The sequence below is a fragment of the Ambystoma mexicanum genome, chromosome 11, assembly GCF_040938575.1.
Source record: "Ambystoma mexicanum isolate Mex_15411 chromosome 11, UKY_AmexF1_1, whole genome shotgun sequence".
NCBI lineage: Eukaryota > Metazoa > Chordata > Amphibia > Caudata > Ambystomatidae > Ambystoma > Ambystoma mexicanum.
This window is the reverse complement of record NC_090934.1, coordinates 204,505,837-204,520,166: the sequence shown is the minus strand read 5'-3', so window position 1 is coordinate 204,520,166 and position 14,330 is coordinate 204,505,837. Positions and strand designations below refer to the sequence as shown.

The 14,330-nt window shown below is 47.1% G+C and overlaps 1 protein-coding gene across 3 annotated transcripts in view; it reads left to right on the top strand.

The window, feature by feature from the left end:
• The window catches only part of CRYBG2 (crystallin beta-gamma domain containing 2), a 723,752-nt gene that overhangs the window by 255,303 nt on the left and 454,119 nt on the right, over positions 1 to 14,330 (top strand). For all 3 annotated transcript variants that reach the window (XM_069622850.1, XM_069622849.1, XM_069622851.1), the window contains exon 2: positions 13,646 to 13,742. In XM_069622850.1, the coding sequence (XP_069478951.1) occupies positions 13,646 to 13,742 (97 nt within the window). The remainder of the gene's footprint in view (positions 1 to 13,645; positions 13,743 to 14,330) is intronic.

Genomic DNA, 14,330 nt, shown 5'->3' with positions numbered 1-14,330 from the left:
CCTCAACCAAAACTGTGCAAAAATTCTCATCTCCACCTTTGGCATCAGAAAAATAGACTATTGCTCTAGCCTACTCCAGGGCTTTCCCTTCACCCCTTTTGTTCCCCTAAGCTAATTACACAAATGTCCACACACCCACTGCAACCTACTTAGATCCTCTCCCATGTTGATGTACCATCTGCGGGTCGGATGGCTTTCAAAGCAAAACCATTCCCTCCTTATCTTCCAATCTATCCATGGCCTCACACTCCACAACCTTGCTGACTGCATCTCGCTGTACTCTCCCTCTAAGGCTCTCCGCTTGTCATTTCTCAATAACCTACCTGCCCCCCGCCCTCCCAACACCATTCCCTTTTTTAACGGTCTCAAATCTGTCATCAGAATCACCTGATGAATTTCAGACACTGATAAGTCACCGGACAGAAACATGTTGGGTTATATATAGAACGCAACAAAGGTTTTACAGCATTTTTTGATGTTTAGTGCTGTTGGGTTTGTCAATTAAATATGCAATGTGTATTTTGTATTATGCATTTATATGTTTTGCGTGATCGTCTCATCTAACCTGGTTTTAGGGTTGTGAATTTTTTATTAAATAAATTTGTGTATGAAATTGTGATAAGCCATTCTTAAACATCATCATATGTGTATATATAAAACCAAAACAATAGAATCTGTTTTCCTTGTATGAATATAATGCAACATTGTCGCGGTGGCCCCAGACAGTGGCAATCAGGAGGTCTGCGCAATTGACCTTATTGAGGGGACTCCGTTTGAGTTTCACCTATATTGAATGTGTCCATTGAATGCAAAATTTAACAGATCCCTTAGCCATTATGCTCTCTCGGCTCATATCCTTAACACCACCTGCCCCCCACTCCCTCTGTGCCCATCTAATGCCAATGCAAGAACTGCATTGTGTAGGAGTTGGCAATCCAGGGGCCCCGCAGGAGAATTCCTTAGCGCAAAGTCTACTTTTATGTCGCTGTTCCTTAGCCTCCGACTGCTACTAAATGTATTTATTGTTTGCTTGTTAGGAGCTTATACAGCAAGTCGGGACCGAACAAGGCAGTGAAATACAATACAAAACACAATATTTAATATCACTTAACCAGCCACATTAATTCCAGGCATCCGCTGTCCGTGCCGCTGCTATAGGCGATTACATGCGCATAATTGTTTTTCTTCTTGCATAATCCTTTGCCCCTGGCATGCTTGCCTCCCGCTCTGGTCAGTAACTCGATGCTTCTAAGCTCTGTAATTGCCAGGCTGCTGGAAATCAAGCATTCGAGGGGGCCTTCCCATTCTTTCATTGCATTTTAGAGAGTTTAAGACTGAGGCTTTGTGGGTTTCTCCGTACTCTCTCGATCTATGGGATAGGGGACTGCTAATTGGAGAACACTGGAAGCCGCCAGGCCTGCATTATCATAGCCACACTTCATTCCACGGGCACTCATCCCAGTGCAGATGACGTGGGCCTGGTTCTATTTATTGAACTGAAAGGAACGCACATATCAGTTTCATTTACCGGTGTTGGCCATTTTGCATCCAGCCTAAAATATGTGGCGCTTCCACATCGTACTGGTAACAAAACTAAAGAAAATCCACCGCTGGCTATTTTTGAATGACTTTTTCATCATTGTATTTCTGTGAGTGCGGGTATCTCCACATTGGACTGGGCCATGTTCAGCAGCGTCGCAGGTAAGAATGTTGAAATAGTAGCTAGAAAATGTTCGACACAGACACACAAAAAAAGCACTGCATGTTAGGCAATAGATGCTCTGTAAACAAAATATGCACAACACTCCCTCAACACACGCGCATGAACACACACACGTACGTATGCGGGCATCATCCGCCGTGCATGCACTCTCCGCAGGCTCACTTAACCAGGCACATTCATTCCAGGCACTCGCTGTCCACGACGCTATCATGCGCAGTGCACCTTTATTATTTATGTGAGGCTCTGTAACGAAATGTTCACACACGTGCTCACGCCAGAACTTACCATCAGCAGTGATGCCCGTTCCAATTGTTCTTCCTTTTATCAAAATAGTGGCATTGTATTCTTGTATTCGTGAAGTTTACCAAATCACTCCATATTGCCCATCACCAGTGATGCCCGCTCCATGCGCTCATGCGCATATCACAAATCACGCCATATTGAAAATGTAACATCTGTTTTTGTCGCTCCCGCGCCGAACTGGCCGCGCCAAACAGGCCGCGCCAAAACGGGGTGTACGCCCAAACGTCCGCGGCAAACCGTCCGGCGCCGAACTGGCCGCGCCAAACAGGCCGCGCCAAAACGCGGTGTACGCCCAAACGTCCGCGGCAAACCGTCCGGCGCCGAACTGGCCACGCCAAAATGTCCTGCTCCGCAATTCACAGCAACGTGTGATGAACTATAAGTGGTTCCTGCCATCTAGTGGTGACATTATGTAAGCGCACAAGAGAATTCTCATGAATTCGCCTGCACAGTATAAAGTGATAAAAGAGGACATTTGAGAAGTTATTATAACATTATGGATCTTAAATTAAAAAGAAGACTGAATGCTCACTTGGGTCTTGCTGGAAAACCCTTAAAGGAAAACAGGCATTTGGAAACATTCCGACTGCCTGAATTATATGATACACGTATGTTTGCTGCTGGAACATGTTTATTTTGTGGTTGGGTCACTGTGGGTGGCAATTAATGCGTGCTGCCACAGGTTTTAATGTAATCCCTGCTGGGTTTTGAAAGGGTTTTTGATGGTTTTCCCATCGTATCTCCTGCCCAAATCCCCATTTATCCTGTTGCTAGCAAAGGCCATAGGTCTGGGAGTTAGTACCTTTGCAGTAAATTCATTTGTGTTGTGACCGGTTTTAATGAAGACCTGTCTGTTGTTTTTACAGGGGTTCCAAGTGCATAAGGTCCCAGATTACCATTTCCATTGCTTCCAAGTGCTTTTCTCAGGCAAGTTAATTTGTGTTTCAGGGCCATTGTCTACATCCTGGTCCTTAAGACTGGTCAGTGCTGGAGAAAGAGCAGGTTGTCCAGTATCCTAGCTGTTTCTCAAAGCTATCTGGGTTTCTCCTTACTGTTACCTGTTAACCGAATGAGGCAGCTTCCGCTGAGGGAAGGGGTTTTGGATAGGGGTGGCTTAAAAACAGATTACACCCAGAGGAGCCAAGCGACCGCCTTAAAGAGGCCCAGGCGCAACAACAATGCAGGAATCCTCGTACATTTGCTGGCATGGTATAGTGGCTGTTAGTGGAGCAGCCTCATGGGGGCATCCTCAGAAGGGAACCTGAATACTGAAAATCACCCTAACATGGAAGTGTCTTTAGGATTAGCCACTTATCCCTACTGAATGATTGGCCATTTAGGGCTGACGGGCCATCAGTGCTGCTATTTGGGCTCATTGGTTATTACATTGTTAGCTTGCATCCTGAAAGCATACCCTCCCCACTCCTTCGTGTTGTGAAGGGGAATGAAGCGATGTACACAACACGGTTTACTTTCTGTCTAGAGCCAGAGGTAACATATTTACTTTATTAATGGTGCCTGCCGTACTCCCTTGTCTTTTGTCAACATTTTCATTCACCTCACACATGGCCCACTCTTGGATGAAGCCACTTTCTGAGTTAGCTTGGCAGCCCCAGAATGTGCCTGCTGTGCCATACATAGATGCAGCAGGTATTCTAAGCCTTCATATCTGTCAGGATTGCCCAAGCATGCTTTCAAGCCCCTCACTCAGCCAACACTACTGGATATCTTATAATACTTCAATCCAAGTGCTTATATTTCCTCAACACATAGGGCCTCATTACATGTTAGACGGTCAGGATTTAACGGTGCTGATAAAACCATACCGTTTTCTAGACCGGCTAACTCCGAGTTCTGTGGTTGTGTGGTGTTACCCCCGACAGGTCTGACATGACGGGCGTAGCGTCACCGGCCGCAGATGGACGTGGAAACACGTGCGCCATTACCGCATGGTGCCATTGTTTCCACAGGCCACATTCCCATGGAGCCATATGGGACTCCATTGGAATGGGGAGTAACGGAATGCCGGCACTGGAATTACCGGACCACCGGGGCTGTAATGCCCCAGTAATTCTGGCAAGTCAGGCACCGGTAAATGGCCACAAGTCCAGCAGCAGCCTGCCGGTTTTACCGGCACGGCTACCACCGGACTCGTAAGGAGGGCCTTACTGTCTGTGTCTCCTAGAAGATAGTCTGTGTATTATGGACGAGCATGGATACATACTAATAGAAGTATGTAGTCCTGCCTAACTTCTTGCCCTGTATCTGCAAACTTCTTACCCACTTTCCCTCCCACATTCTTCACCCATGCCTGTGCTATTCTTCCCAGCAGACTATGGTCCGATGACCCCGGACAGGGGCACAACATACCTCGGACAAGGCTTTGGTGCTTTGAAACAACTACAGTGGTCATTTGGAACACATACCATTTAGCATTATCAAAGAGCCAACATACAATGAACATGGATGTGTCATTTGGACCCTTAATAAAGATGATTTGTAGATTACAAAATGAAACTGCAAAACTATAATAGGTTAAAGTTATTTTATTGTAGTTAATATTCTTTAAAAGCGCACACGCTTTCCATGACTACTTCAGGGCGCAACTACTTGTTGGAGGGCATGCAAAAGGAGACGTGCTCAAAGCATTTTGTTCCTTGACAAAGAGGACACGACTCACCACTGAGTCTAGAAAGGGTTAGGATCACCCGCAGGGTTCTCAGACATTTGCAGAGCTTTCTACAGTCAGGCGCCAGGTGAATGCGTGGGTGTAGATGGTCCATGTGCCTGAGATCTGTGTGTGCTATGTACCAACTCTAAAGCTCTTGTATCTCCTTTGCTGAATGGACATCTGTTTAGTGACCCTAAGCTTGTGTCTGGCGGATCAATGTGGCACTGTTAGGTTTTGCAGTGTGATGAAGAATTGACAAAGACCTAAGTCAAGAATGAGGTCCATCAACATTATGAGTCTTAAAAAAACAAGGCCATCTTCTCTGAGATTGGTCCCAGAAGACAAGATTTGGCTGGTGTAAGCAGTGAAATGTCGGGTATTTGGTTTCATATGGATACCAGCCTTCCTTAAGATCTTTAGTCTCAGATTATAGCCCTCGTTCAGCACTTAACTCTAATTCACCTATAGAACTTCATTGGAATGTGCACCTGGCACTGAGTAGCTAAATAATCATGCTGGGCTCTTAGATGCTAAAAAAGCATGCTGGGTGCTATATCCCTAAATCGCAAAATAATAATAATAATAATAATAATAACAACAATAATTTAGCATTTATATAGTGCTACAAACCCTCAGGTATCAGGTATGAGCGCTGCTTATTTTTACCAACGGTGTGTGGTGCTCATTTATCGACCTCGGAAGGATGAAAGGCTGAGTTTGGCCCTGCCGGGATTCGAACCTGCGCCAGCAGGCTCGGCACAGATGTCAAAGCGAGCGCTCTACTCGCTGTGCTATCGTACCGCAAAAGGGATCAGTTAGACTAAAGTGTCAGCATGGGTTGCCCTCAAAATACTGTAAGACACAAAGTCATAGGTATATAGCATGCAGCATGATGTCTGGCTAAAAACTCAGTCTCTGGGTTTAATGGCCCAGCAAGCGGAACATCTCAGACCCAAAGTGTAGGGCTGAGCCTGCTTCTAGGCACACAGCTAACAGTCTCAGGGATGGTGGCGCATTGATTCTTCCCCAACAGTTTTTTAAAAATAATGTTTTTCAATGAAATTATTTTGAAAATCCCATCGAAATATATAGGGGGAGATTGTTACAAGGAGTGAGGAGGGAGGAGTGGAGGTTTTATAATATAGGGAAGGCAGGTTTGGGGATCCAAATATAAAACCAAAATTTGATTAGAAACCTCAGGGATACAGCACCCTTCATGCACCCAGGGATACAGCACCCGTCATACTTATTTAGCTGCTCAGTCCCAGGTATATAGCACTCAGCATGCTTTGTTGGCTGCTCAGTCCCAGGTATATATACATCATCCAGCATGCTTTGTTGGCTGCTCAGTCCCAGGTATATATCATCCAGCATGCTTTGTTGGCTGCTCAGTCCCAGGTATATATCATCCAGCATGCTTTGTTGGCTGCTCAGTCCCAGGTATATATCATCCAGCATGCTTTGTTGGCTGCTCAGTCCCAGGTATATATCATCCAGCATGCTTTGTTGGCTTCTCATTTCCAGGTATATAGCACTCAGCATGCTTTGTTGGCTTCTCATTTCCAGGTATATAGCACCCAGCATGCTTTGTTGGCGTCTCATTCCCAGGGATATAGCACCCAGCATGCTTTGTTGGCTTCTTATTCCCATGTATATAGCACCCAGCATGCTTTGTTGGCTTCTCATTCCCAGGTATATAGCACCCAGCATGCTTTGTTGGCGTCTCATTCCCAGGGATATAGCACCCAGCATGCTTTGTTGGCTTCTTATTCCCATGTATATAGCACCCAGCATGCTTTGTTGGTTTCTCATTCCTAGGGATATAGCACCCAGAATTCTTCTTTAATTTCTCAGTCCCAGGGATATGACACAAAGCATGCTTATTTAGCTGGAGAGAAGAGAAATTATTTTGGGGCGATAGAAAAAGAGAGAGAGAGAGAAGGGAGCAGAGACAGAAAGAGATAGCGAGAGAGAAGGGAGAGAAAGACAGAAAAAGAGAGAGAGAGGGAGAGAAGGGAGTGGGAGAGAAAAAGAGAGAGAGAAGGGAGTAGAGACAGAGAGAAAGAGAGCGAGAGAGAAGGGAGAGAAAGACAGGAAAAGAGAGAGAGAGGGAGAGAAGGGAGTGGGAGAGAAAAAGAGAGTGAGGGAGGAAGGGAGCAGAGACAGAGAGAAAGAGAGAGCGAGAGAGAAGGGAGGGAAAGACAGAAAAAGAGAGAGAGAGGGAGAGAAGGGAGTGAGAGAGAAAAAGAGAGAGAGAGGGAGAGAAGGGAGTGGGAGATAAAAAAGAGAGGGAGAGTGTGGGGAGATGGGAGAGAGAGAGGAGGGGAGCAGAGACAGAGAGAAAGAGAGTGAGAGAGAAGGGAGAGAAAGACAGAAAAAGAGAGAGAGAGTGTGGGGAGAAGGGAGAGAGAGAAAAAGAGAGAAAAAGAGAGAGAAGGGAGTGGGAGCGAAAAAGAGCGGAGTGTTGGGGGAAGGGAGAGAGAGAGAGGAAGGGAGCAGAGACAGAGAGTAAGAGAGAAGGGAGAGAAAGACAGAAAAAGAGAGAGAGAGGGAGAGAAGGGAGTGGGAGAGAAAAAGAGAGCGAGCGTGTGGGGAGAAGGGAGAGAGAGAAAAAGAGAAAAAGAGAGAGAGAAAGAGAGAGAGTGAGGCAGAGGGAGAGAAAAGATACACACCCCTTTAAAATTCCACAATCTTTAGCCACCCGTGCCGCTCTTTGTTAAATATTCAGCCTCCCTGTAACAAGGCACATGCAGAGAATCTGATTAGGCAAATTCACACCAAAACCGCCCCGTTTTATGTATTCAATGAGTTCATAAGAACATCAATCTGCAGTTTGTGTTACTTTAAGAGTGAAATTTGCAATCAAAAGCTGGAGTCTCCTAGGGGGCACATACAGTTTTTACAAAAAATAAATATGTTGTTCCCAACCGTTAATGTTTTATCTTCCAGTGTAGTTAATGATCCCATCCATCGATCTAATCTTTGAGATTATTGTACACATTTTTCTTGCTACAGTTGCCCTCCATTTTGTGAGATGCTTTCAAACACTTAAAGAGAGCGTGACATCATACAGTACCGAGTCAGACCCTAGAAAGCACCAGACCAATGGCCAAAACCCGACCCTCGATCCACAGGTACACGTCATCAAGAAGGTATATTTTCTACTGCGACTGACCTGGTGCTTCATGCCTTACCTGTCCCTCATGCGCAGGACCATGGCAGTGATCACGCTGGTAATCGCAATATTAGGCTACGCCAATCGCCTCTACATGGAGCTCCCGGGTGACCTTCTGAAGAGGCTACAAGTGTCCAAACACTAAAGCTAGACCTCTTCTGTGACTCCAAAGGCATGAACACATCACGCAAACTTCAACCAACAGATGACCACAGTAACATGGACCAGACAGCACCACCTCTGCCTAGTGACATGAGTATGCCACAAAGCTACACACAACATGTCAGCTTAGGTCTAAGGGGATCAGGCTCTTTCGGGTGAGTAACTCCTTGATCTTTAAATGGAATTGGAAAATTCCTGAAAAGCTGGTTTTTCACCTCAGAAACCAGCACAATAGGCCTTAACAAACAGATGTCCACTCTCGGTAACATCGACCAGACGGAACCTCCCCGCTATAGTTACACAAACATGCCACAAACCTACACATAACTCGTCAGCCAAGGAGTTCAGATCAGAGTCTTTTGAGGTGGTCTCCCAGAGCCCTGACAGTGAAAGTAGACCAATATTCTTGCGGTCATGTAACAGGCCAGTGCACAACGCGTTAGGCAAGGAGATCGGGCGCACTCAGGTCATTCTCCCTTCAGCCTTTATACTGAACTTGACCAACAAGAACCCTTGTCAACAGAGATGACAACCAAATACTCCAGCAACACTGGACCAACAATCGCAAATACAATGGCTCCCTCTCGCTTAACCACCCTCCCTCTCCATCTGGTTCACACCTTTATCTCTCTCCACCTGTGCTACTTTCAGAACCATCCTCCACAGTAGCAAGCTTCCTAATGAAGCCTCACACACCACCGCTCACTTCTCTAACCCTACACCAGGGGCTAGCCCGGTTCTCGAAGCTTGACTGCAACTGTTCCATTTTGGCCTCTGGAAGAATCACATGCCTGTGGTGGTCTCTCGACCACTAACCAGCTTGAATCACACCCTGTTGTGATGTACAAAGTGCCAATTTGCCAATCAGGGCTTTAGATGACAGCATTAGCCGCTGAAAGCCAATAGTTTATTCAAAGTATGTGCTAAATGCTGAAAATAATGCTGAAAGTAATGTGTGATAGCGCCTCCATTATGCTTTAGGGAGCTATAAGGAATATGCAGGCCTGGTAGGGGTGGTAGGTAACCTTATGCATTGTAGATAGACAGGCAGGGCGAAGGCCCCAGTTCTGTAGCTAATAGAGACATTATTGGAGGGTTTGGAGCATTATAGCACATATATAGTGCTTAGATCTTTGAAGCGCTATGGGCACTAAGCTATGAGTGCATGCCTTTTAGAGCTTGCTCACATGGGGTCATTCATCTCGGCTTCTGTTAGAATATTCTGCCTTTCTACCTGTAGCCCTGCATGGCTTCGTAAACAAATCCTGTTTCCCTGAGAAGGCCTGGTACGGCCTTGCCCACACGCTGATAAGAACATTCCAGTGCTTTCGCGGAGAGGGCTCCAAGGAAGGGGTAGGAGCGAGCAGGGAGCATCTCAGAGAGAGTTGGGTTTTTCCATGAGCAAGCTCATATTTTGCACAGGGAAAGTTCTGGAACTGTGCGTCATGGTGACTGACAGCACGAGATTACAAAAATGCATGCCCACATGGATCAGGTGGGAGATCAATCCATGGACTTGGTTCGAGCAAGATCGAGTGTCCGGAACCTGATGCTCTGTCGGCACCCTGCAGCGCTGTCATCTGAGCGAGGCTGGCAACAGCTAGCTTATGAGGGCCAGGGTCTCCCAGCCCTGATTGAAGGAGCGTAAGACTGTGTTTCTCTATGTTTCTCTAAGTTCTATGTTTCTCTATATTTTGTATTTCTCTAAGCTTTGTGTTTTGTAATCTTCTCTAACTTGAATTCCAAAGTGCTGCTAAATTTTACTGTTTATGCTTTTGTCTAATAAATGGTAAACATTTTGAAGGTGTCATTTGTCACTAGCATGAGTTCACTGCTCAGCACGATAGAACCTGTATTTTGGGCTGAATTGGGTAATTTTTGCTCTCAAGGGCTGGTCCCGAGGAAGATTTTCCCCTTTTCAAGACACACCCACATTCAGGACTCGGTTGGTACCGTCCTACAAGTATCAACACCACATGCATCAGCTATTCCCTCTATCTCGATAACAGCGTTCTCCCTCTTTCTCTTGCATTGTCACATTGAGTGAAGCTGTAACAATGGCAGATGTTTTATTACAGCAGTCACACTACTACCAGTAGCAGAAGTACATTACTACTATTGTAGTACTCTTAGTAATATTAATAATAGTACTACTGCCGTTAGTGTTTACAGTAATAATAGTGATATTTATGATGGTGTTACTAGAACTAATACTGGTGCTATTACTGGTATCCAGTGATAATATTACAGGAAATAATAAGAATGAATTTACAAAGATGAAAAAATATTGCAAGAAATAATAGAGCGGGTAAAAAATACCTAAAAGCAGAAAAAATATTGAACAAAAGAAAATCAAATGTAGTGATAGGGGCGGGTTTTAGTTGTAAAACAATAAATAAACAGATTTAGGCTAAAATTGAGATAGAGGGGAGACTAGCAGCATTTAGAAGTAAGAGAGGTAAGGTGAGTTGAGCCCCCCCCAAATTAGGTATTTCTACAATGTGCACTGTAAAAGGCATTTCGATATTTTTGTCTTGCAATATTTTTTGCACTCTGTAATTGTACGTCTCTCTTATTTCTGCAATGAAATCACAGTGAACCCTATTACTGCTGGGAGTCATAATAATACAGTCACTGGTAAAGGTAGTGGTGATAAGCCTACTATTACTACCGCTCGTGGTGGTAGCTGTAGTATTACATCTGTGACTACAATTAACATTGCAACTATTTGTAGTGCTAGTAGCAATAGTGTTAGTACTAGTAACAGTAAGGAAACTAGTAGTGCTACTGCCAGTAGTCGTACCAGTCCTACTAGTAATACTATTACAATGACTACTACTGGCAGTAGAACTAATAGTAGTGTCATAACAACGGGTAGTAGTGCTATTAGTACTCCTGCAGGAAATGCTATTGATACTAGGGGCCTGATTTTACAATGGCGCAATCCCAGTGAGGCACTTTCTGTAAATCAGGCCCTATGAGTGTTAATAACAGAAGTATTACTGCTCCTGGCGGTGGGGGTTCCCCTGCTGGTGGCATCGCTGTTGCTCATCTCAGGTCTCCACATACACCGCCCCCCCGGTTTCAACAATGGCTCACGCAATGTGTTCTCTTGGGCCTCAGCAGTGTTATATACCAGCCTTTATACAATGTGTGTAGAGAGAGGGGCTGAGGGTGGTCCCTCTGCACAAGAAAGAGACAGCGATGCAATCTCCTGCGGAACCCCGGCCCATTCCCTCACACTGGCCCAAAGTGTAGAGTGCACTGGGGAGTGTGTATATATATATATATATGTATATATATATATATATGACTGTACATAGCTCCACACCCTGCTATATAAGCCTGCAGCATTAGAGCTGCTGCCTGCGATGCGTGCTTGCGGGCGGATAGCTCTGAGCATATAACATGTGGGATAGCTCTGCTGTCTATGTAACATCTGGAAGGGGAGCTGCTCTATCGTCCGAGGTGTGGAGCTGCAACATCAGAAGGTTGACTCTGCCTTTGGAGGTGTGTCTGTAACATCTGTACAAGCAGGTCTCCTGCCTGTGGCCTGCGTCTGCAGTATCTGCACGTACAGCTCTGCTGTGTGAGGAGTGACGGCACAACATCTGGGACGGTGGTAGCTCTGCTGTGTGAGGAGTGGCGACAGAACATCTGGGATGGTGGTAGCTCTGCTGTGTGAGGAGTGACGGTGGGTGGTAGCTCTGCTGTCTGAGGAGTGACGGTGGTAGTTCTGCTCTGTGAGGAGTGACGGTGGTAGCTCTGCTGTGTGAGGAGTGACTGTGGTAGCTCTGCTGTGTGAGGAGTGATGGTGGTAGCGCTGCTGTGTGAAGAGTGCCGGTGGTAGTTCTGCTGGCTGAGGAGTGACGGTGGCAGCTCTGCTGTGTGAGGAGTGACAGTGGGAGCTCTGCTGTGTGAGGAGTGACGGTGGTAGCTCTGCTGTGTGAGGAGTGACAGTGGTAGCTCTGCTGTGTGAGGAGTGATGGTGGTAGCTCTGCTGTGTGAGGAGTGATGGTGGTAGCTCTGCTGTGTGAGGAGTGACAGTGGCAGCTCTGCTGTGTGAGGAGTGACAGTGGCAGCTCTGCTGTGTGAGGAGTGACAGTGGTAGCTCTGCTGTATGAGGAGTGGCAGTGGTAGCTCTGCTGTATGAGGAGTGGCGGTAGCAGCTCTGCTCTGTGAAGAGTGACTGTGGCATCTCTGCTGTGTGAGGAGTGGCGGTAGCAGCTCTGCTGTGTGAGGAGTGACAGGGTTAGCTCTGCTGTGTGAGGAGTGACGGTGGTAACTCTGCTGTGTGAAGAGTGACAGTGGTAGCTCTACTGCGTGAGGAGTGACAGTGGCATCTCTACTGTGTGAGGAGTGATGGTGGTAGCTCTGCTGTGTGAGGAGTGCCGGTGGTAGTTCTGCTGTCTGAGGAGTGACGGTGGCAGCTCTGCTGTGTGAGGAGTGACGGTGGGAGCTCTGCTGTGTGAGGAGTGACGGTGGTAGCTCTGCTGTGTGAGGAGTGACTGTGGCAGCTCTGCTGTGTGAGGAGTGGCGGGGTTAGCTCTGCTGTGTGAGGAGTGACAGTGGTAGCTCTACTGCGTGAGGAGTGACAGTGGCATCTCTGCTGTGTGAGGAGTGATGGTGGTAGCTCTGCTGTGTGAGGAGTGCCGGTGGTAGTTCTGCTGTCTGAGGAGTGACGGTGGCAGCTCTGCTGTGTGAGGAGTGACGGTGGGAGCTCTGCTGTGTGAGGAGTGACGGTGGTAGCTCTGCTGTGTGAGGAGTGACTGTGGCAGCTCTGCTGTGTGAGGAGTGGCGGGGTTAGCTCTGCTGTGTGAGGAGTGACAGTGGTAGCTCTACTGCGTGAGGAGTGACAGTGGCATCTCTGCTGTGTGAGGAGTGATGGTGGTAGCTCTGCTGTGTGAGGAGTGATGGTGGTAGCTCTGCTGCGTGAGGAGTGATGGTGGTAGTTCTGCTGTGTGAGGAGTGACAGTGCAGCTCTGCTGTGTGAGGAGTGACAGTGGCATCTCTGCTGTGTGAGGAGTGATGGTGGTAGCTCTGCTGTGTGAGGAGTGACTGTGGTAACTCTGCTGTGTGAGGAGTGATGGTGGTAGCTCTGCTGTGTGAGGAGTGACTGTGGCAGCTCTGCTGTGTGAGGAGTGGCGGGGTTAGCTCTGCTGTGTGAGGAGTGACAGTGGTTTCTCTACTGCGTGAGGAGTGACAGTGGCATCTCTGCTGTGTGAGGAGTGATGGTGGTAGCTCTGCTGTGTGAGGAGTGATGGTGGTAGCTCTGCTGTGTGAGGAGTGACTGTGGTAGCTCTGCTGTGTGAGGAGTGATGGTGGTAGCTCTGCTGTGTGAGGAGTGACAGTGGTAACTCTGCTGTGTGCACATGATTCTGGAGGGATTGCTCATTTGTTTAGGAGAGGCAAGTAACTTCTGAGAGATAGCTCAGCTATCTGACTTGAAGGTGCGGAACTTCGAATGCTAGAGATTTGCTGTCTGGGTGTGGCACTGCAAGACAAGTAGGGTTACCTCTGTGGGTGAAACACTCAACTTCAGGGGTGACCGCTCTGCTGTCTGAGTTCTGGTAATTTTCGTGTGTCCCCATCATTGTTCTTTGTGCCCTAGGAGCAGCGCAGAGGAGAAAGCTCACGGCGTACAATGGACCGAACATGGCAGTCTGCCCCCGCCCAACAGCACCGACCCCTCAAAGTCATCGTCAAAGGTAGGAAAAGCAACAGTTCCGATGTGACCTATTTATTGTTGGGGCCCAGGCAGTGATGGGAAATCAGTAAAATGGCAGCGGTAGCAGAAGTGACACTGTGGGCACACTGGTTGTGATGACATCACTGGAAGTGACATCCTGTGACTTTGTCCCGGATGACATCTCAGTAAGTGACATCACTTCTACTTATCCACACACAATAAAGAGTTAAATAAACAAAGAATTGACAGCGAGATACTGACTAGAGCACCGTGACACAGAGCAGCGAGATATCTGGACAGGGGTCACCAGCCCCAAATCAACAGATGGGGGGTACTTTAACGTGGAAGGAAATCAACACTGGGCTCCCCTTCTGGGATGTAATGTGTTTTTACAAGAATCATACCCTATCACTTAAGGTATGGCAGGATCAGCTACATGCAGGGCTCAAGTCAAGGATACACGCGGGTGGGGGGGTCAGAGGGGAGAGAGAGCACCCACTTAATTGGGAGGTTGGACTCAGTCCCGCCCCCCCAGCTAAAATGGGAACCATTGAATGGCCTCTTTGAATTTATGAATTAAACCCGACAACAGGGATCAGACCGTGTC